This window comes from Hypomesus transpacificus, unplaced genomic scaffold (assembly GCF_021917145.1).
Source record: "Hypomesus transpacificus isolate Combined female unplaced genomic scaffold, fHypTra1 scaffold_30, whole genome shotgun sequence".
NCBI lineage: Eukaryota > Metazoa > Chordata > Actinopteri > Osmeriformes > Osmeridae > Hypomesus > Hypomesus transpacificus.
The window spans coordinates 1,845,085-1,868,560 of record NW_025813826.1 but is presented as its reverse complement, the minus strand read 5'-3'; the positions used below and the strand labels follow the sequence as shown (position 1 = coordinate 1,868,560).

The 23,476-nt window shown below is 42.3% G+C and overlaps 1 protein-coding gene across 3 annotated transcripts in view; it reads right to left on the bottom strand.

Annotated features, from left to right (window-relative positions):
• Nucleotides 1–17,089: 17,089 nt before the first annotated feature.
• The window catches only part of ckmt2b (creatine kinase, mitochondrial 2b (sarcomeric)), a 32,962-nt gene continuing 26,575 nt past the window's right edge, over nt 17,090–23,476 (bottom strand). For 2 of the 3 annotated variants that reach the window (XM_047015439.1, XM_047015442.1), the window contains exons 6-10: nt 19,723–19,808; nt 18,425–18,548; nt 17,676–17,810; nt 17,428–17,553; nt 17,090–17,338 (exon numbers count right to left, since the gene is read on the bottom strand). In XM_047015439.1, the coding sequence (XP_046871395.1) occupies nt 17,222–17,338; nt 17,428–17,553; nt 17,676–17,810; nt 18,425–18,548; nt 19,723–19,808 (588 nt within the window). In that variant the 3' untranslated portion in view covers nt 17,090–17,221. Of the gene's footprint in view, nt 17,339–17,427; nt 17,554–17,675; nt 17,811–18,424; nt 18,549–19,722; nt 19,809–20,798; nt 20,885–23,476 lie in introns of all 3 variants that reach the window. The other variant, XM_047015441.1, reaches the window with a different exon arrangement.

The window sequence follows — 23,476 nt, the reverse complement described above, 5'->3', positions numbered from 1 at the left end:
GAGGGCTGACACGCCTCTGGGCGAGCGAGCTCGCGTGCGGGTAGGCAGGCATGTCCCGCCGCGGTTTCCCCTGACGCTCGACCTGACGTCACAGGCCTCACACGCATCCGGGCGGGCGGTTGGGCATGTCCTGCCGCGGTTTCCCCCTGACGCCGCGGTTGGACTAAATAAAGGCGTGACATGACTCTGGGCGGGCGGGTCGGTCCGCCCGCGGTTTCCCCGACGCCCGGCCGATTCTCCCGCCTAGAGGGATCGACGATCGTAAAGGCCGTGGTTGGACTAAATGGAGTGGGAGAGTGGGATGTTAATATATTTATGTAAAGGTATGAAATTATAAAAGTGACTAACAGGTAAGTTCGTCAATCACATAACCCATAATCGTTCTTCATAATTACAATAGCGTGATAATATTCCACTCCACGAGGCCTGCCATGCCATGCCAGGCGGGCGTGCGGACAGGCATGTCCGGCCGCGGTTTCTCCTGACGCCCGGCCGATTCATTCCAAGTTCTGCCACGGCTCTGGTTAGGCGGGTCCAGCTGTGGTTTCCTCCAAAGCCGCGGTTGGACTAAATAAAGGCGTTTCCAATGTCTCTGGGCGGGCAGGTCGGTCCGCCTGCGGTTTCCCCGACGCACGGCCGATTCTCCCACCGAGAGGGATCGACGAACGTAAAGGCCGTGGTTGGACTTAATGGAATGGGAGAGAGGGATGTTTATAAATATATTCTCCGGCCGAGAGGGAAAGAAGTTTGAAACAGCACAAGAAATCTGACAGAGTTCGATGCAAAGTGTTTTATTAGAATCCAAGAAAGCAATTCATTTGACTCTCTCTCTCTCTCAAGCCCTAGCCACCTAGTGTTAACTAGTGATATAACGTGATATATTCACTTTGGGGGTCACAATGACCCGAAGGTAGCACAAGGTTTAGGTAAAATTATTTACCTACACGACGGTGGGTCACAATGACCCGAAGGTAGCACAAGGGTTAACCCTAATGAACTAGTAATCGGACATGCTGTGAGAGGGCCAAACGCTGTCTTAGCTGATGAGTGGTGTACTGCTGAGACACCTGTTAATGTATTGGATTATGTTAGCGGATTTCGCTACCGTTTGTACGAAGCTAGAGCTACTGCTAGATGTAAGCTGGGTAAAGCTCAGTCTAAGATGGAACGTCTTTACAACCGCAGGGCGAGGCAACGTAGTTTTCGACTGGGGGATAACGTTTTAGCTTTGTTGCCTATTCTGAACAGTCCCTTTCAGGCTAAATTCGGTGGCCCGTACGAAATTGTTGCAATGATCACAATTATATAATTAGTACGCCAGATCGGAGGAAAAAGGTGCAAGTCTGTCATATAAATCTTTTGAAACCTTACTTTTCTCCAGTACCAGCTGCACCTGTTGGATTGATAGCCACCACGCCTCTAGGGGGCTCTAGTGATCCAGACTATGTGGTCTCTTCGGTGGGGTACGGTTCTGACCGTCTTGATTTTGTCAGTGAGGAGCCCAGTGAGGGCGTGAGAGGTCCATCACAGGCAACCGTGGAAGGTCGTCTGCGAAATTCCGAGTTCCTAGCAGAGTTACTTTTACATCTTTCCCATTTGAATGACAGATATCATTGGTTTGATTGGGTTTTTTCCTGCTCTGTTTCCTGATGTTCCTACACATACATCTGTGTTTGAACATGATATTGACATTGGTGGAGCCTTACCAATTAAACAACATGCCTATCGTGTCAATCCTAGGAAAAAGGAATTGTTGCAGAAGGAAGTAGACTATTTGCTAACCCATGATCTTGCTGAATCTAGTTTTAGTGCATGGAGCTCCCCCTGTTTGATAGTGAACAAACCAGATGGAACCTTTCATTTTTGCACTGACTATCGTCGACTGAATTCGGTTACAAAGCCAGACTGTTATCGATTACCCCGATGTGATGACTGCAAAGTTGGCTCAGCCAATTTTGTGAGTAAGTTTGACCTTCTAAAAGGGTACTGGCAGGTTCCTTTAACAGTCAGAGCTAAATAATTATCTGCTTTTGTAACATCCGACATTTCCTGCAGTACCGTGTGATGCCGTGTGGGGTCAGAAATGCTCCCGCGACTTTTCAGAGGCTCGTCAATCGGTTCTTGGCAGGTATGAAGGGTTGTGATGATGCATACCTGATGATGTGGTTCTGTATAGTACCAACTGGACTCATCATTTGCAGCAGATGAACAAACTCTTTACTCGTCTTGCTAACGCTAACCTGACTGTAAACCTTGCCAAGTGTGAGTTTGGTAAGGCTAGCGTTACTTATCTTGGTAAGACAGTTGGTGGAGGACAAGTTCGGCCTGTAGGCGCAAAGATTGAAGCCATATGTAACTTCGCCGCACCTGAGAACTGCCGGGAACTCCGAAGGTTTCTTGGTATGGCCGGTTACTATAGGGCCTTTTGTGTGAACTTTTCTACTGTTGTTACACCTTTAACAAACCTCCTCAGTCCTAAGGTTCAATATAAATGGTTCCCTGGATGCCAAGAGGCATTCAACAATGTTAAGCTGTTGCTTGCTTCTTCCCCTGTGCTATCTGCTCCGACTTTGACCGTCCCTTCAATGTTGCTGTTGATGCCAGTGAGAGTGGTGCTGGAGCGGTTCTGTTACAGGTTAAATGACTCATAAATCAGCGCAGTTAGGGCGGCGGTAATGGCAGGGTAATTCGAGATCCAACTACTACAGAAATTAGTTACCCCTAAAAACAACATCATTTGCTTTTTTGTTCGTGGTTTTGGTGCTTGTAAGATAGCTGTTTTTCAGTTTTCATCCAAACATTTTTTCTGCTGTGTAAGATTGTAACCAAGGTACTTAACGGTATTCTGCCACAATTGTAACTTGTCCTTGATTGCACGGTGTCCTTGTTCTGCTAAGAACTTCTACAATGCAAGTGTATCAATTTTACAATTCTCTTCTGTATCGGAAGCAACCAAAATATCATCTACATAAAGTAAAATCTGACTACCCTTTGGTGATGTAAATTTGGCCAAATTAGCAGACATAGCTTGAGAGAAAATAGTAGGAGATTCATAATAACCCTACGGAATTCTCGTATAGGTATAGATACGTATTTCTGTTTGTAAGTGAACGCAAACCAAAATTTACTATTAGGATGTACAGGTATTGAAAATAATGCATTACTGATGTCAACCACAGAGAATATTTTACTAGTTGGTCTCAAATAATTCAACAAAGTGTGTGGGTCTGGCACAGTGGGGGCCCTAGGTATCACTGCTTTGTTGACAGCTTGTAAATCCTGTACCATCCTCCACCCAGAAGAGGGAGGTGACTTCTTAACAGGAAAGAGAGGGGTATTGCATGGTGAATCTAAACAAGGAATTATAACACCCGCTTTTAAAAGATCATTAATGATTGGATCTATACCTTCCTCTGCATCTGGTTTCAATGGGTATTGTCTCTGATGTGTTCTAAGGGTGGATTTTGCTGTTATCTCAATTGGTTATTATGATCAGGGCTGTAACTGTCACCATTCCCTTGCGACTGCCAGTCAGTTGCTGCTCTCCCTCTCAAAACTAATTTGCTTAAATCCTGCCAAGTAGTTTGCTTGTTTTTTTAAATCGACACATGCAGTGTCCCCCCTGCACAAAACAATTTGTGTATATCAGAAGGCAGCACACAGAGTTCCCCATGTCGTCCCAGTAGAGCGTTGTAATGTGTACCTGAGACTGTAATAATTTGGATAATTGTTCCTCATAACGTGATTCGGATCCTTTAGACATGTTGTAAAATAATGTACAGTGTAACTTATCCGAATTCATTATCGTAGTTACACGCCGCACTCTCTTTCTGACTGTTTTAAGGAGGGATGACCAGGGTTGCCAGGTCTGTGTGACAAAACCAGCCCAAAAACCAGCCCAATATCAGAACTCAAAATATGCCCCTGCCAAACCATATACACTGCTTTTAAAGTCCAACAGCATTGTTATCATTGCCAAATGTATTGTAATATCTACAAAGTAACACCAGTTTTTTTGTATGCCAGCATTAAAAGCGGTTTTCAGGAGGTTTTCTCAGGAAACTGAGAGCATTAGGCACGTGTGTACACGCAAAGTGCGTGTGTGTATGTGGGCGTGTCCCATGTCCATGTGTGTACATGCTACTCTGGAGTCAGTTTGGTAGGATTTGGGTATAAATACATTATTTCATTTAAAATATGGATTTTTATATGAAGATATTCATGTAATTTGCATGCAAAATACGTCTACCCAAACCAGCGGACAAAAAATGTAACCCGCGGCAACACTTCAAAAGTAGCCCAATTCCGCAGGAAAACCGCGAACCTGTCAACACTGGGGATGACGTCACACTGCTGGGGCCCACATTCACTAAATCCAAGCTATACCAGTAATGAGGAACATCTTCTCCCTCGATCACATTACTGTCATGTATTCTTAATGCTTTAACACCTCTTTGGGTCGGTACCACTGCAATGTTCAATGCTTGCGTCACATCTTTCCCTAACAAATTTAATGGGCAGGCATTAGACAGCACAAATTGGCATTGCACACTTTTTCCTGTCTCCGGGTCCTCGAGCCATGTTAATGCAGATATGCCCTCTTTGTGTATCAGCCCGCTAGCTGACCGCACATAAACACAGGAATTAGTTTTAAAAATTCCAGGGACGTCACTTGGGTGAATTAAACTTCTAGCCGCTCCAGAATCACACAAAAACGTCACCTCTGTCCCTTTTACAATAAGCACAATTTCTGGTCTCTCTTCCTTTTGTAACATCATATTTACATGTTCAATATTTAAAACCATCTCTTCTCCGTCCTCAACGCTGTTTTCACAAGTCAATTGTTCGTTTGGTTTAAAAAAAAAAATATTCCCCAATCTCTCCATTAATTCATCTTCTTCACTCTCTAGTCATGCTTCATTATCTTCTCCTGGTGAGAAGTTCAGTTTTCTATGTCTACACTCTTTTGCCCAGTGATCCATTTTTCCACATTTAAAGCAACTGCCTGCAGGTCTATTTTCCGTATTTCTTCTCCCTCTGCCTCTTCCTCGGCCCCTGACTCCTTCTCTGCCTACATTACTGTCAAACACAAACATGCCTGTCCGGTCTTCATCTAATGAAAACGCTGCTGTTCTGGTTTTTACCTTTTTCCTTTGTTTAATGTTTTTCAGCATGACGGGCATAATTCTGGGTAGCATACGAGAAATCCGGTAATCTACCCTATGCTTAGTAACAAACTCAAAGATTTGAGGCGGACATCCTTTTAGGAACCAGGGTTCATACACATTTTGACCAACGGATTTCCATGACTTTTCCATGCCTTTTCAACGACTTAAAAACCAAATTTCCATGACTAAACGTTTTGTGAAATCTTGGTGTATACGTTAAAAAGTTGTATTACACGGCTGTTCGTAATACTGTAGAATGCTCCATTCACTTAAATGGGGCTTCCCAACGTTCTGCGGTGAACAATTGTTTTACATTTGAACTTTGCTATGCATATTTGACAGCTGTCAAGGGAAGTGGCCTTTTTGCCTCGGATTCACGTCTTTCGAAGCACTCCGCAAGTAGTCCGGTAACTTTTCAACCCCAGCGTACTCTGTTGCTTAGCGACGTCAGCTGATTTGAAACCTAAAGAACGTTCAAAGTCTATGAAGTTCAACGTCTTTGGCGAACTATTTCTCTGCTGATCAACAATACGAATGGTAACAAATACATTGTAAAAAGACACACTGTGTTAAGTTATTTTTGTTGGCAAGTAGCCGTGTAATAAGCGGGATAATGTATAGAACGCCGGTCATTATTGGAAATAATGGAAATAACCATTTAAAATTCCATGACTTTTCCAGGTTTTCCATAACCGTACGAACCCTGAGGAACGCATTCTTTAACTGCTGTTCATTAGGCGAGTCATTTTGCATATTTGGAGGGGGTGATACGCCACTATGATTATCAAAAACCTCTTTTAATCTATTTGAACACACCTTTTAACTTCCGTCCAATCGGGCCTAGGCCTATAACGTCCTTGTATTCGGTCTAAGAGCGCTTGCGTTCGGAGGGTTAACTCTGCACCTCCCGGTGCAAGAGCATGTCCATCATTACCAGTTCCCCTAAAATCACCACAGATCATGCACCAATCTGGGCCAATTATCTGTCTAACTGCTCTCTCTAATTCCAGTCCATTAAGTCGATAGCTTTCAATCAAGCCATTGATCCCAGCAACAAATGCAGGTGCTTTGACTTTTGGATCGGGAATTCCTTCTACTGCTCTCCCTACATCATCAGCTGTCCATGGTCTTAAAACATACATAGTTGCATCGCCGTCCTCCCCAAGATTTGGATTTGGGACTTGGATCATAGAGAAGGTGTCTAAATTCTCCCCTGCTTCTTTTTCTTCCCTACTACCACTTCTAGTAGTAATGGTACCTGTCACGAGACGTAATGGCGAGGCCTGCATTAACATTCGACCGAAAGGACTAGTATGTTGCAAGTCTGGGTATGACACGTTGGGTGCTGGGGCAGTCGGGACGTTATCAACCCCATGGTTATAAGCTGGGGGTTCAAGTAGGTCCTCCTGCGGAGCCATGTCAAGTTCTGCTCCGAGATTCCTATCTTGTCTAGATGTTACTGCATTTATGTCCTCGGAATCCTCTAGAGCCAATGTATTTATTTCATTCTTTGGCTTTCTGTTATGTGCTTCACGTAACCAATTTCTTGCCTGTTCTAAGCCATGTTTTTTTATCAGTTTTCTGATTTCCTCTTCCTTTCGCTCAGATATCTTTAACTAATGCGGAACAGCTATCCAGACTCAGTTTACCATTAAATCCGAATTTAGTTCTCCATACTTTTAAATATTTGACATTTTTCTGTCCTCGATATTGCATACATTCAGCATCTTCAGTAGTCTCAACAGACACCTTTACAACATGTGATTCTCTGCCCAGCTCGTTAGCGATCACAGCTGCGCCATCACCGTGGCAACCAAACAGACACGCACCATAAAAGCAGAATTGGGTAAACGTTTTGGAAACTGCCAAAAGAGTTGTATTTCTGACCGCACAGAGACCTAAAGGATATCTATGGTTTCGGTAGAGTCTTGGGTCTCGGAAAATATCCTTATTTTTTGGATTGGACGTACAGCTTTGCATCTAGGTTAACTTGTTTGAGATGTGGATGCTAGGTAAATGTTTGTTATTCTCTTATAATCAAGCTAGCGTGATATGGCTCTCCATAAAACGGTTCGACTTTTTCTTCCACTACAGTATCGACCAAATTGGCCAAACAAGGTATGTACATTGAGCTTAAAGTGTACATAAATTAGCTAGATCTTTTTTATTTTAGCAAGTTTCACAGAAATCTGCAAAAATCGAGGTTCAAGACAGGCATAGCTGACCGTCACGAACAGCCAAACCAGGGCTGGGGTAAGTGTTTGCTGCAGCTGGCGTTAATCCTACGAACAAACGCTTCGTAACTGGACAGTTTTTACTTCTCGACGATATTGAACACAGATGTTAAGTAACTTGTCTTTACTCTAAATATCTTCTCCGTTTTCAATTTGAAGTAACGCTAGTAGATCTAGCTTATGTAGGCAATCTCCCAATGCATCCTCTCTAGCTTCACCACAGTTATTATTCAAGCTTACAGTGTTAATACATACCACTTTGACACACTTGCAAGAAATGATCCGCTGGTTAGATGTAGCATGATCTTGTTACTTACGTATAAAAAAACTCACCAGGGACAACGACAACATTGGCAACCCTGCACTATGAATTATTATTTTGATGTCATCTTAAATTAAGTGTCTGAACAGGACTGGGTGTGCAGGCACGCATGATTAGTTTCTCCTCCGTCTTGAACCGAAACCTAGATTATAGGTTAGAAATGTTGCCAGTCTGTTGCCAATGACCAACGGTTGCTACGTTTTTCCAGCAAGTTCAAGTCATTCCAGTGTTGTCCTTTTACCTTCAAATTTGTTCAACCCAGACTTCAGCAACTGGTTTTCTGCAAAATTTTCACATTTTCCTGCAGCTCATCTTTCTGAATTTTTCCCTTTTTGTTTTGCATTTTTCTTCTTATTTTCTGCCTTCATCTTGCTCCAGGTCCTTTCAAAAATACCTTTCACAGCAGTATCTTCCAACTGCCAGTACTTTTGCATTTTTTTTCTCTTTTCTGTATTTGTCTGCCTTCATCTTGCTGCAGGTCCTTTCTAACATACATTTCAGGCCTTTTAAAACTCCAGCAAATAATTTTCTGCAAAATTTTCAAATTTTTATGCATTGTTTCTCTTCTTTCTGATTGTTTTCACTTTTTGTTTTGCATTTTTCTTCTCTTTTCAGTAGTTTTATGCATTTGTCCAGCTCCAGCCCCTATTTAAAATACCTTTCGGGCGCTTTGAAGCTTCAGCATATAACTTTCAAAAAATGTTCAACATTTTCAGCTTTTTTAGCATGGTCAGCTATCCCCATTCAGGTTTTCAGCATTTTCACTGCTGTTTCGCAGGAACAGCCTTTTCTAGTTGTTGTTTATTTTCGCGCCCCTAAGGCTTAGTCAATATTTGGACTACATAGACAACGGTGGTGTCAAAAGTTTCGTCTTGGTAGCGATTGCGTGGCTTCTTTTCAGATTTACGTTCCGTTGCACAGTTTAGGAGGATACAGCGTTTTTGTGACGACAAAGTGCCTTTAGTCGACGAAGGTTAATCTGTGCTAGCTACGTCACCACGTCAACACACGTTAGCAACGACGCATGGATACAACGTGATAGAGACGTTCTAGCACACAAATTGGAGCTTGGATTACAATGAAAAATCCCACCCCAAAAAATCCCAACCATTTGGCTTTGTTGAGAAAGCGATTTCGAGTGGAACTGAAATCTCGGATGTTTGATTTAGGTCGTCAAAATCTATGTAATTTGAGCGAGTGCGGGTCGCCCGTGAGACCGCCTAGTCTTTTAGGCGGCAGCCATGCTAGAAAGCGTCATACTAGTATTTTCGTAGCTAATTTTATAGTTCAATTTTACACGAAAAAACTGAGAGGGAAATTTTATGACGATATGACTATTGTGAAGACAGCCAGGTGGTGAGATTTTAATGTAGGTTGCTATAAAAACTTTGATTTGTTTGCTACGGTAGAGACCCGTCAGCCTCCATTGACAATTGCGGCAGCAACAACAGTGTTGTTAACGTCGACAACAGTCAATCTGCGTCTGATGAGTATTTTCTTAATTTCGTTCCAGGGTCAATTCTACATCCAAATGGAGAGCAGTGTTTTGGCGATTGTGAAGACAGCCAGCGGGTCAGCATATTTTTGTTATTTGTGTAAAACTTGGAATTTGAGCGAGATCGCGTCTTATTTTGACGTTAGCCTCTGAGTCACAGACTCGGCTCGCCCACTGGCAGTGTGTAGTAGTAGGCTACAGTACTGTCTTCAATGCCACAGCTATGGCTAAACTTTATTATGTCTTATTACACGGCTGTTCTTAATACTGTAGAATGCTCCATTCACTTGAATGGGGCTTCCCAACGTTCTGCAGTGAACACATTTTTCATATTTGACCGTTGCTATGCATATTTGACAGCTGTCAAGGGAAGTGGCCTTTTTGCCTCGGATTCACGTCTTTCGAAACACTCCGCAAGTAGTCCGGTAACTTTTCAACCCCAGCGTACTCTGTTGCTTAGCGACGTCAGCTGATTTGAAACCTAAAGAACGTTCAAAGTCTATGAAGTTCAACATCTTTGGCGAACTATTTCTCTGCTGATCAACAATACGAATGGTAACAAACACATAGTAAAAAGACACACTGTGTTAAGTTATTTTTGTTGGCAAGTAGCCGTGTAATAAGCGGGATAATGTATAGAACGCCGGTCATTATTGGGAAAATAAGCCCCGACAGGGCAAACAGCACCCCGGAGCGAAGCAAAGGCGTTTTGTTTCGCCCTGAAGGGGCTTATTTTCCCAATAATGACCGGCGTTCTATTCATTACCAAAGAAACTTTCTCATTTCCGGCGCTTTCAAACAATAAGTGTGGATAGCAACAGCAGCTAGCTTGCCTCTAGTAAACTGCTTTTTAATTAGCCATGTCCCCCTAAATTAATATCGAACTTATTTACGTTTTGGGGGGCTTATTTTCAGTTAGCAGACAGTACTATTTGAATCGCAATTCCATCTGAAATACTGCCAGTGACAACGTTGTTACAGTAGCTTGTTTCAAAGGGTGTTTCTTGTTTCAAAGGGTGTTCTTAATGAATTATGCAATAGGCTCTGTGCACAATCGAACTGACGAACTTCCGCTGTAGCCAAAATTCTGGAAATCAGTTTCCAGTTTACTGGAGACCATCACCTGAGTTTCCAAAATGCTCATCTTTAGTAGATGTCTCCAAGACCTGCCTTAAATAAGCGGCAGTGACGTCCATCGCATCGTAAATGCTTTTTTCCCCTGCTCCAACAAGCAAGCGGGACAAGGGATTCAAACTGTACATATCCAGTTATCTGCACAACTATGAGCGTAAGTAGTATAATGTGGTGTTCCAGTCGGCTAGCGTCTAAGCTAGTTAAAGATATGTTCATTTTAGTGTAGAAGCTTGTTTTTCTTTATTTGAAACGCTAACTGTCCGTTTTTATGTATTATCATTTGTATTTCTGCCCCTCTCTATCCATAATTGTTTTTCTTTGAAACATGATAGCCTAATATAGCCCAATAGCCCGAATTTTGGCTACAGCGGAAGTTTGTCAGTACAATTGTGCACAGAGCTTACATGAGTAGGCTAAATGCTTGAAAATATCACTAGATGGGAAAACGGACCCACCTGCAACCGACGCAAGCACACAGAAATTGTACCCTCTCTAATTATTTATTGCACCTCTTGTATGATAATGGTCAGCCTTGGTCAGTTTGTTTACGTAGGCTTATTGTCATCTATAAGTCATGTGAGGAGGGGGTTCTCTGCTGGCAAGGAATGCTAGCACCAGTATTTTCGGGATATAATGTTCCATTCTAAATTTCTCCGACATAAACTCTAACTAATTTACCTAACTATAGTAAAAAAAAAAATCTTTGGAGAAAGCCTGGTTTATTAGTTGGTGAGATGGCTTGCTAGCTTGGATGTTTCTTTCCATAGATGGGGCCAAGCCTGTCTGTTGCATAAACAGTAAGACTGAATTAATTTGTCAGTATTCAATAATGAAAACATGACAGCACAATGACAGGAGAAATTGAGGAGTATATACCCAGAAGAAGAATAGGGGAAGGAAGGAGTTGAGGTCTGGTCATCTTACCCCCATACATTGGCTTTGGCAGACTCCAGAAGACGATTAGAAAAAAGGAGTCATGCAGTGGCGATTTCTTTAAGGCTGCAAGGGAAGCTCAGCCCTAACATTTCAAGAAATTAATGGTCAAATATTTACTATTGTGCTAACATTTTAAATGCGTTAGAACACGTTCATATCGAAGACGAGTTTGTTCAGAATCAGCTACATATATTAGCAGGTGACTCTGTTGACTCGATTTCCTTCTCATACATCCCCGTAGCGCAACAGTAGATTTCCCTGTTGAAGCTAAGCTTCCATGGACTACAATGGGGCTGCTTTGAACAGTTTTTTTCAGTGCTTCGAAACGATATGGTCATTGGATAAATGCTGCGATTATGTCCCGCCCTGGATGCTCAGCGTCTCTGGGGGTGAATGATTGGAGTGTGATGATTGGAGGGTCTGTCGAAAGACTGCGTCTCCTTTTGATTGACAGCGATTTTTTACTATAAAAAGCTGCCGAAGCTATTCGAGCTCAGTCCCCTCGCGGATTTTGCAAGTGTAGTCGGAAAATATACAGCTGCAACCTATTTCTTGGTATTTGCTTGACGGAATTGCTAGCCAATTTTCATAATGCATTTCATACAATTATACACCACATTCCTTGTTTCAGTTAAACCTAATTCCCACATTTACTCCTTTTTTTAAGTTAAATATTGTTTTGTTAGATCATTCATACAGTAGGCTAGGCTTAGGGTTGCCAACTTCCTCAACCCCAAATGAGGGACACTTTCTATGCGCCTGCGCCAACAGCTGACCAACAATAAAGGAAATTGCAATGTTTCATTATCCATACCACAAACCTACTCATTTCAGTGTAATTTTGGCAAACCACTTCTGTACTTGCTTGGTTGTAATGTTCATTTTAATAGTCAAGACAACAAGTTTCTCTCAAAATAAAATTCATGTTGTTTTCTTGAAATAGCATTATACTCTAACGATATGCCACAGACACTGGAAAGCTTTAGGCCCAAATCAACTATTGTCACCAACAAGCAACGTGTCCTATAGCACCGTTTGCGTGAGTTTTGGCACGTTTACATTAGCCTATTATTGGCCGGCGAGGCTGTGATTGGAATACGGGACTGGAGCTGTCCCTAATGGGGCAAATCAAAATCACCCATAATTCGGGATGTCCTGGACAATTTGGGACGGTTGGCAACCCTAGCTAGGCTAGTGTCGTAGGGGTTAACTAGCCAGTGAACTAGCCAAATAAATTGAACATTTTTTATGATGTAGGCCGAAAATGAGCTTCCCCTCTTTGAAAGACCAGCAGCCGCCACTGGAGTCATGGTGTGGTCTTCTCCCAAACGTTGTTTATGTCTAACTCAATATATATCATATAATCATAATACTTAACTGTATAGCCTATAGATTATGTTACAACATAATCTACAGGATACAACATAATCTACAGGTTTTACAGGATATATAAAAAAGGGGCCATGTGAATGAGAAAGAAAGAAACATCTAATCAGTGCGGGCTCAAGGTGGGAAGGCAAATTTAAAGGGGCAATTGACTGCAAAACCGATTTTACCTTGTCATTGTTGAAAAACGACAGTTCGGAGGGTAAACTGAACATACCGTGAATATCAAAGTCCATTGACACCTCTTTCCTATTCAAATCTCAAAAAGCAAAAATTTGGCTGTTAAACGCTAGCTTTTCAACAAAGCCACCGGTCCTACGTAGGACCGGTGATCGCCCTCTTATTGGCTCTGGTCTGTATCTTTGTCACGCCCCAGAATTTACATCCAGACCAGCCCGGGGTAGCGTCTATCTCCGATACTAGTTTAGCTGCGCGCTGCTCTGTGTAGGCTACTTATAAGGAATTACAAAGAAGAACGTTTTGAATTATAACAAGGATATTGAAAATGGACCACGGTCGTAAATGCTGTGTTCCAGGCTGTACAGGGAAGGCTAACACTCACAGTCTTCCCAAGGAGCCAAACATTCAACAGGCATGGCTGCTGTTGTCTATGAGAAGATCCCAGCAAAGTTCGACACTATCATTCATTTGCTCTGAACATTTCACCCAAGACAGTTTTGACAACCTTGGACAATTTCAAGCAGGATATGCTAGGAAGCTGAACCTGGAAAGAGGTGCTGTATCAACCGTATGCTCATTGCAACCGCAAGCTAAGGACAGTATGATGTTGTGCTAACAGTTATTAGCAATGCTAACGTTTCCTGTATATGGCATACCAGGTAGAATGCTAAATACGTTTCTACACACATCAAATGACTCTAGCTAGACTAGCTGTAGTCGGCATTAGAAGGGAAGCTTCCGAAAAATAGCCAGAAAACAAACTGCAGTCTGGCTTATTGCTAACGCCTGTCTAGATAATCTATTTGAAAGAACTGGAGAAAGGCAGGTTCTAGATACAGGATACGTTAGCATTGCTATTAACTGTTACTAGTAACACTTAGACTGTAGGCATGTAAACAAGTTTAGCTTGCTAGTTAATGCAAGAGCATAGGTAGAATGTGTGATAATTTAGCCTAGTTTATTGGCAATGGGGCTAACGTTGATTCATGTTCCTGACTGTGTTTCATTCAAATAAATAACCTGTGTAATGAAAATCTACAATTCACGATGCATGTTTGTCCAGATCTTTGTCATGTTATTTTACAGCAAGATATCTAGAGCTAGCCTAGCTAACCAACTGAAGCCGAGTAGAATCAGGATATGGTTTGGTTGCTAAGCTGTAGCCTAACGTTCTACCCACCTAAATCAATCCAGTTTGCTTCAACAACAGAAGTGGAAACAAGTAATGTTATCATTTCAAATGATATATAGTCAATCTGTTGAAAACAGTGTTGTGTAGACACAATAGATTTATTTGCGCATTTTTATTTCAAGTCTCCAACTTCGGTGTTGCTGTTGGCCGTGTTGCGTTTTTGCTCCCAGCTTCACTCGTTGATAACCAACCAATCAGCGCGCAGCTTATCTAAATATTAATGAGCATGCCATAAAAGGAAAAAAGCTAGTGTTTTTTCCCGGGAACATTTCAGAGGATCTGTCAGAGGGCATAGAACAGCACACGGGCCATTTTCAACCCAACCAATGTTACATACCCTATTCGGAGACCTTAAGGAACAGTGTGAAATACCCAAAAAACCCAGTCAATTGCCCCTTTAATAAATTATACAAACTGGACACTAACATTTATTTTTTAAATCAAGAAAACTATAATATACTTCCTGCATCTCTCTTTATTTTACTGAGGAGGATGAACCTCCTCTAAGGAGCCTCCACTGTACAGGATAGCCTTTTGTTGCTTTGAACTAGCACTTTGTATATCTGGGTTGTATATCGACTGGAATAAATGTTGTGGGATTCTTTTCATTGCAAGTTTTCCTTTTTTCTGGGCAAAGTCCAATAAAAGCCAATGAATGGTTGGTATCAGTAAACAGCTGGGGTGGCTGCAAGCACACTCCACAATATCCCTACGAAACTGGGCCCTCTGTAGTTAATCTTGTAGCATGCAAGCTGTAGCAACCCTTGCTCTGTTGTCATTTGTACCCTTCCTGTCATGCACATAAACTGCAACTGTTCAACCACCAAAACTGTTTAGGCACCCGACTACACAGTGAAGTCTAGACATACCTGTAACTCTCGATGTCTCAGAAATGCTCTGTTGAATACAATGATTATAACAGCACAGCCCATGCCATCATTTTGTATTATTACTTGTCAATTGCCATTTGTGGATGTGCAGATAAAATAAAGTGTTAAAGACAAGCATAATTCACAACATGCACACACACATGTACACTACTGTAGAGGAAATTTAGGGCATATGCATAAAGGTATGTGTATGTAATCTGTAAGCTCCTTTGTTCATTGATAAAAGAAAGCCAGTTACTAGTTTAAGTAAGATTTTGAGTTCCTAAAGGCTCTGAGACGTTTTCCCCTGGAGGATGGGTAAAGCTTGTATTGTTTTAAGGTATTTATGACCTGGGGGAGAAGTTGTAGAAGGGGTCAATGAGGCAGCTGCTCTGAACTTTGGCTGGAAGAACTGTGTCCTGTTTCATTGTATGTGTTAATTAAAAGTCGTTTGAAGATGACCACACAAAGGACAGTTGACAATTTGGCTGACCAACTCCTGTGGCTTTATTATCTACTGGTCGGGAGAGAGATGCAACATCAAAGAACTTTGTGACACTAGGTACTGAGGCTTTTGTTTCAAATTGTCATTAAATAGAGTAAGCCAATTACAGAGACCGCTACATTGATTGATTGACCATCTAGAAGACCATTTGTTCTAAATTTATATAAGGCAGTGTATATGTGATGTTCGCCACCACTCTTCCGAACGACCTGTAGCTTATAGCCTATGTGTTCGTTATGACGGGTCACAGAGTACTCTGTTAATCTTATGTTTCGTACAAACTAAATAAATTGTATTGAAACCGCCATCTTGACCATTCAAATTACATAATACCGTCAGAATTGTCCTTCACACTACACACACATACACACTTACACCCACACACATGCACAGATACACACATACAGTTTCCTATCTCTTCAGCTCACACCTGTGATGCGTGATGTCTACAGCTCCTAGCTGTCGCCCTGAATTAGAAAACTACTGTGCCCATTCACACATTTGGCTGTTTGGGCATAATTATATTATACTAATACAATTTTAAAGTTTTGGGGGGCTGTTATAGCAATTATGAATTTAATGTATAATTGTTACATAATTCTAGCCTGAAGTTGTTATACTCATAATTCTAGTCAGAATTCGAGTCTGAAACCGCTCCGTTGGGCTGTGAGTATGGGGCGTGTTTCAACCGAACGTGTAAATAAAATGCCTCTTCGCTCAATTGGATATACCTACAACCAATCAGAGCTATGTAGTATGTAGTTTGTTGAAAACGAATTCAACCCAAGCGCTCTTTGGTGACGTGGTCGATTACGTTACTGTTGATCATCGGTCCATAATCGTATAAAGCCCGCCCTGACAATTTGATTGGTCCGAACAGCTCCTGTTCGGACATACTTTTCCCCAATCGAGCGATCCCAGACCCAACTTCCCGACCAATTTTTTTTAATGGGCGGGGCTAAGGCCAATTGGTTGAATCCCAATACTTCCCCTTAGTTTTGCGCGTTCCCGTGAGAGCTAGTGGTGTCCCAATACTCTTTTGGAGCTAGGGGAAGGGCTAAGACTAAGGGGTATACACCCCTTAAAACCAAGTAAGATCGGGAGCTTACTTGAAACCTAGGGCTATGTGAAAACTGCGCGACCGGCAACAATGGCGACCAAATCATCCAGAGAGTCCGATAAATGTAATATTTTCGGCTTAATTAATTGATTAAAAAATTATGACAGTCTTGTTTTGTTTTATATACAGTCATGAACATATATATTTGCAACCATTTTCCTAATTGAAACGTTTCAAAAAATCGCTAGTTTGGTACGCTAATGTTACAGTTCTGAATTGCACAACAGTCCCGCATTTCTTTGACTAGCATGTCTAGTCAAACTTCATTAGCAGCGAATTTCGTTTAATATCAGTGCATAACACTACTTGCTTTGGAGATATCGATACGTGCTAGATGACGTACCTGTAACCAAGTGGCGTCCCATTTCCTAGGGCTATGCATCTCTTACCCCTTACTTTCGAGGGCCAAGGGCTAGGGGTAAATTAAGGGGAAGGGGTAAGGGGAAGGGGGAGTATTGGGATTCGGCCTAAATTGGGCTGGCAGCCAGGCTAACATAATTCCAAATTCTCATGTAAAATTTAAGGTATGCCAACACACACACACCTAGTAGAACATCAGCAGCTTTATTAAAGTGTAGAATAGACTGTACAATTATGAGTCTCACACTGATGCACAACCAATTTGATCCTGAGATACAAGTGGCTGAAGGACCAGTGCTATTCCAGATGGCCCTGCTGGCTTACTTCTTGAACTGGGTAATTGGGGCTGGGACTCGGATGTCCTGCCCCTTCTCCAGCTTCTTCTCACATTCGATTAGGTGGTTTACGCCGTCAATCAACATCTGTACCAGCTCCACCTGCAGGAGTGGAGCCACAAACGCAGGCGTCATGGGACACTAAAACCCTTCTCCCTTCTTATCTCCCCCCCCTCCCCTTTCTTCCCTACCTCTGATTTGCCCAGACGGTCATTGTTAGAGATGTCAACGGTGTCTCCAGTGGCAGCCGTGTCCACTCCTCCAGTGCCTCTCTTCTGTAGACGCAGGTTATCCAGGATCTTCGAGAATTGAGCGTCCTGCACACGCACACACGATACACACAGAGACACCATTACGCACACACACAAACACACACACACACACACATATGGCTCAACTATTTCCTTTCTCAACCAACTATCTGTGTGTCTGTGTTTACCTTGCTGAGGTTGGGCAGGCGTACATGGACGCCAGCCCTCAGCCCAGTGCCCAGGTTGGAGGGGCAAGTGAGGATGTAACCCAGACGCTCATTCCACATAAACTCCCACCCTCTCTCCTGGATCAGACGCTCCACCTAAGCACACACATATTTGTGTATATAATGAACAGAAACAACTCTATGTACAGACTACATATAGTATTATGCTGTATGTCTATAAATATTATGTTAACTGCTAAAGGCATCCTTTATCCATCAAATTAAGATGACAACTCAATACTTTTAATTATCCACCCACTAAAGTAATGTCTTCCTCATCACTTTAGCAAAAATGTCAAGCTTTATGCTGCACAAGACTTTGGTTTGGTTCGAGAGAGTGTGTATCTACATAAATATTAAAGTTAATATTAACATTTCCAAACATATCCCAATTATAGATGGGATCATGAGCGTTTAGCCAATTGGGCTCGATTCCCGCTGCACTAAATGACGTTGTGTCCTTGGGCAAGGCAATTGACCCTACTTGCCTCGGGGGAATGTCCCTCTACTTACTGTAAGTCGCTCTAAATAAGAGCGTCTGCTAAATGACTAAATGTAAATGTACATTTGGAATATGTTGGGAAAACTGAAACTAGGTGTGTCGCAAAAAGTACAATGCGTTTTTTATGATATTAACATTTTTACAAACTTCCTGGCAAGGGTTAGCTGACCAACAATTGACCCCTTCACACTAAATATATTTATTATACCTCCTTAAGCCCTCTGCAGAACCTCTCAAACACTCTCTTCATGTTGCCACCCTTCTCCATGGAGATGACCCTGGTGTGATCCTCCTCGTTCACCCAGATCAGAAAAGTCTTCTTGTTGTTGTGCCTGGGGTGGGGGGGTTTACATAAGAGATACAACTCTGCCTCCCATATCTATCATGCTAGAACAACCAACTTCACCCCAGCAGGTTACACCCTGAATGTAATCCAACAGGTCACACCCTAACCATAACCCTAAAAGCCACACCCTAACCCAAACCCTGGTCAAGGTTACTGAAAAAGTTGCATATTCAGACAGTAGTTCATCTGCAAAACATGCAGCTCAAGATCACCTAGTAATGGTGGGTACACTACACACCACAGGATAATCGGACCGATTTCGCCCCTTCCGACATACCTCGGTAATGTCACGATTATCATGATGGTTCTGCAGATTATTTTATCTGATTTTCCCTTGGTGTGAGGTGTGTTAAGAGTGACGAATCTGCTCGGAAGGACGTCGGAGGCACCTCAATTGCGAATCTTAAATATTCAACAAAATATTTACGATCAGAAATCCTGATGTGTGGGGGGACATCCCCAGGACAAACCCAGAGTTTATCACATGAAACGAAACAATATCCAATCAGAATGCAAGCTGAGAGAAGACGGAAGCATAACAAATAGTCATAACACAGCACAAAGTTAAATGGATTTGGACAGCAGAGATGGACTATCACATGGTCAATTTGTGGCAACAACAAACCCTTTAATTTTTTTCCGTGAATTTTCTGTGAAAATCATTCCAAATACTATCATCGCAATTTCTTCCGCCATGCTTATTCTGAAGTCTCGAGATATTTAGCAGATTTCTTGTCTTCACAGTCAGGACATTGGTTGAAAATATGTGTATGTGGTGTGCTGTCTTTGTCACATCATGGCAAACCACACACAATAGGAGCAAAACGGTTAAATATTAGTTTTTTTGTCCTCGTGTTTGTGGTCTCTCACAGTTTGACAATCTAATAAGATCAATAACAAAAAAAAAATTGTGTGTACCCAGCATAACCAGTCTACCACCTGAGAGAGAGAGGAGGGAAAGTGCAGGGGTGGCTGCGTGGTATGTTAACATTGTTTTTGGCATTAACAAGACCTGTAGAAGACCACAAACTAAACAAAAACAAACAAGCATGCATACATACACTTATGGACACACGATCATGCACACACAATCATGCACACAAACAAACTCAAGCGCACACTCACACAAACACTTATACACATAAGAGTAGACAGTGTACCAGATGCCCCTGGCGTCAGGCCAGTCACGGGCCATGAAGGCACAGGTGAGAAGGGGGGAGACAGGCTTATCAAACAGGAAGTGATCCTGGGGAAGGGGGGAGGGAGGGAAGGAGCAATAAAACAGAGGGATTGAGGGAGGGGTGAGGGCAGGGATGAAGAGGAGAGACAGAGACAGGAAATGTACAGGGGGATTCTTTCCAGGAACAAGTTTGGAGTGTAAATCTACAGGAGTGTATTTCACCAGGAACCAGTTTGGAGTTAGGCCGAAACCCATTACTCCCACTTACCCCTTCCCCTTAGTTTTGCGCGTTCCCGTGAGAGCTAGTGGTGTCCCAATACTCTTTTTGAGCTAGGGGTAGGACTAAGACGAAGGGGTATACACCCTTTAAAACCAAGTAAGATCGGGACCTTACTTGAAACCGAGGGCTGTGTAAATACTGCGCGACCGGCAACAATTGCGGCCAGATCATCCAGAGTCCGATAAATGTATTATTTTTGGCTTCATTAATTGATAAAAAAATTATGACAGTCTTGTTTTGTGCTATACACAGTCCTGTATATTTATATTTGCAACCATTTTCCTAATAGAAACGTTTCTAAAAATTCGCTAGTTTGCTACGCTAATGTTACAGTGCTGATTTCCAGAACAGTCCCACATTTCTCTGACTAGCATGTCTACAGTTTTAAGTAAACTCCATTAGCGAGAGATATCGATACGTGCTACATGACATACTCGTAACCAAGTGGCGTCCCATTTCGTAGGGATATGTAGCCCCTACCCCTCAGTTTCGAGGGCCAAGGGCTAGGGGTAAACTAAGGGCTAGGGGTAAGGGGTAGTATTGGGATTCGGCCTAAATCTACAGGAGGGTAACTTTGCAGGAACAGGGTTAGTTTAAACCTAAAGGAGAGTAGCTCTCCCTTTTACAGGACATCCACCATTCCACATTGTCAACTCAAGGCTCTTTATTTGGCAGACTACCCTAGGTTGAGGCAGGGTTGACTATTTCTCTGGGCAGAGTGCACTACGCATTACTGAGTAGGGGAGCAGTATTTGGCATAGTTCTCCTGACCTTACCAGATACCGCGTGCATCAGGCCAGTCCCGGGCCATCCCAGAGGCCGTGAGCAGAGGCGACACAGGCTTATCAAACAGGAAGTGCTCCTTGATTGGCCAGCACAGGGACAGAGAAACCAGAAGTTTTTAGGGGTCAAAGGCCAGGATTGAATTCCCTCAGGGAAGGTACCATGCTTATGTCTGAGCAGTGTTAATTTTGTCTTATTTTTTTTTTATTCATTGATAACCTTTTATTTTACCTAAATTGTACTAATATTACGGCGAAATGTCTGTTCATTATGCCCTGAGTTAGAAAAGATGAAGACCATGCTCTAATGTTTGGGCAGACAACCTAGATCACAGGAGTCATCTTGAAGCATTGGTTGTTTTCCTTTTTGGCCAATAATTTACAGGGATGTACAAATTGTCATAACCTCCATGCATCTTTCTCATTGGATTTTTTTTCTTGCTCAGTGCATTTCCGTTAAAATGGCTAATCTTGTCAAAGCAAACTAATACATTTAGCTATCTTAAAAAATGAAAACCCTGAATGGCCTCTGAAATGATGAGTGCCTAATATTAACCGGCAGCATTAATTTTATCTGATATATGAAAGAAGAATGGCAAGTGAGTAACACGTTATCAGTCTAGATGACTAAACACGTAGTTCAGAGTTAAACAACACAAAAAGACTCAAAGTTGTTATTAAAGGGGAGATTGATTGCAAACCAATTTTACCTTGTCATAGTTGAAAAATGACAGCTTGGTGTGTAAAATAGACAAACAGTAAACCTCAAAGTCCATTGAAACCTCTTTCCTTTCAAAATTTCACTTCTCACTACTATTTTGGAAAGGCAACCCGCAAATGCTAGCTTTTGAAACAGTGCAACTTGTGACGCCCCAACATTTACCCGCCCTCTGGTTTTCTGGTCCAGGAACATAAACGGAGGTCGCGTACATCTCCAACACTTTTTTAGCTAGCTGTGCTGCTCTGTTCCACAGGAATTACAAATAAAAAAGTTAATACGTTTTCAAGATATTGAAAATAGTAGTAAATGCAGTGTTCCAGGCTGTACCGGGAATCCTGACACCTTTTAGAGTCTTCCCAAGGAACCAAACACTCGACGACGGGCTGTGATGTTTGTCTATGACAAGATCCCTGTGCAGTTAGACCCTCAATTACACTTTTGCTTAAACCATTTCACGGAGGACAGTTTTGAAAACCTATGACAATGTAAAGCAGGATTTGCTATGAAGCTGTTGCTGAAAAGAGGTGCCGTTCCGACCTGATGTTCATCCCAGCCGCAAGCTGTAGTATGACGTTGTCGCAACAGTTATTAGCAATGCTAACGTATCCTGCCTGTAACTAGCATCGGTAGAATGTGTGATGATTAAGGTTACTGGCAATGGGGCTAACGTTATTTCATGTTCCTGACCGTGTTTTATAAAAAAAATTAAAACAAGTGTTGTCATCTAAATCTACAATTCAAGATGCATGTCCAGATATATTTTTCAGCAAGATAGCTAGAGCTAACTAAAGCTGAGTTGAATCACGATAGTTTGTTGGCTAAGCTGTAATGCTAACGTTACCCACCTAAGTCGATCCTGTTTGCTTAACGTAATCATTTCAAATGATATCTAGTCAATCTGTTGAAAACAGTGTTGTGTAGACACAATAGATTTATTTGTACGTTTTTATTTCAAGTCTCCACCTTCGATGTTTCAGTGAGTGCTGTTTGGCTCTGTCGCGTCTTTGCTCCGCACCTTCACTCGTTGTAGACCAACCAATCAGCGCGCAGCTCATCTATATATTCATTAGCATACCATAAAGGGAGAAAACCTAGCGTTTTTCCCGGGACAAATTCACTGGAAGAATCAGGGGGCATAGAACAGCACCCGGGCCATTTTCAGCCCAACCCAAGTTACATACGCTATTCGGAGACCTGAAGGAACAGTGAGAAATAACCCCCAAAAAACCCAGTCAATCACCCCTTTAAACCTTGTACAAAGTGAGAAAGACTCAGGGCCTTTTACCTCACTTTTACAATGGCGCAGTTTAGGCTGCGTCTGTTTTTACGAGTTTGGTAATAGCGCCTGCTATGCTTCCTCATTTTGCGTAATATTTATCAAACCTGGGGCCTGTAAAGTCACAAACCAGACTTGAATTATCTTAACAAGTCAAGCGGGGCTAAAGCGGTTCCATAAAGGCCTATTTCAGCTCACGCAGTCCTACTAATTCAAGTCAGATTTAAGTAGCCAAGTTAATTGCGCGAGCACCCTATTCTTAAGCAGCCCGAGAGGTAAAACATGGATCACCACGGCAAAAGCAATGCACACGGCCACGTGACTTCTTACAGAAAGAACGTTCCCTTTAAGCCTTGTATCAGAGAATGTCTAATATGGGGAGAACTCCCACTCTCGGGAAACTTCCGGGTTCTGAACTGGTTGCAGTTCCACTCTAGTTCCATATGAGGGCGCTAACGGTCGAGTGCAGAATGAATGGAAGTCTATGGAGTCTTGGACCCCTCAAAATATTTTGTCAAGTAATTTGAATACTGAATTTGAAAGGGGAGGCAAAAAAAATACACACCGCTGGGGGATAGATCTTTTTAAAGTCGCCTCTGTTCTAAAAAGCATTTAAAAATGTAATTGATGTCATACACATTGTACGGCCCGAGATGCTGCTTGACGGCAAGCTCT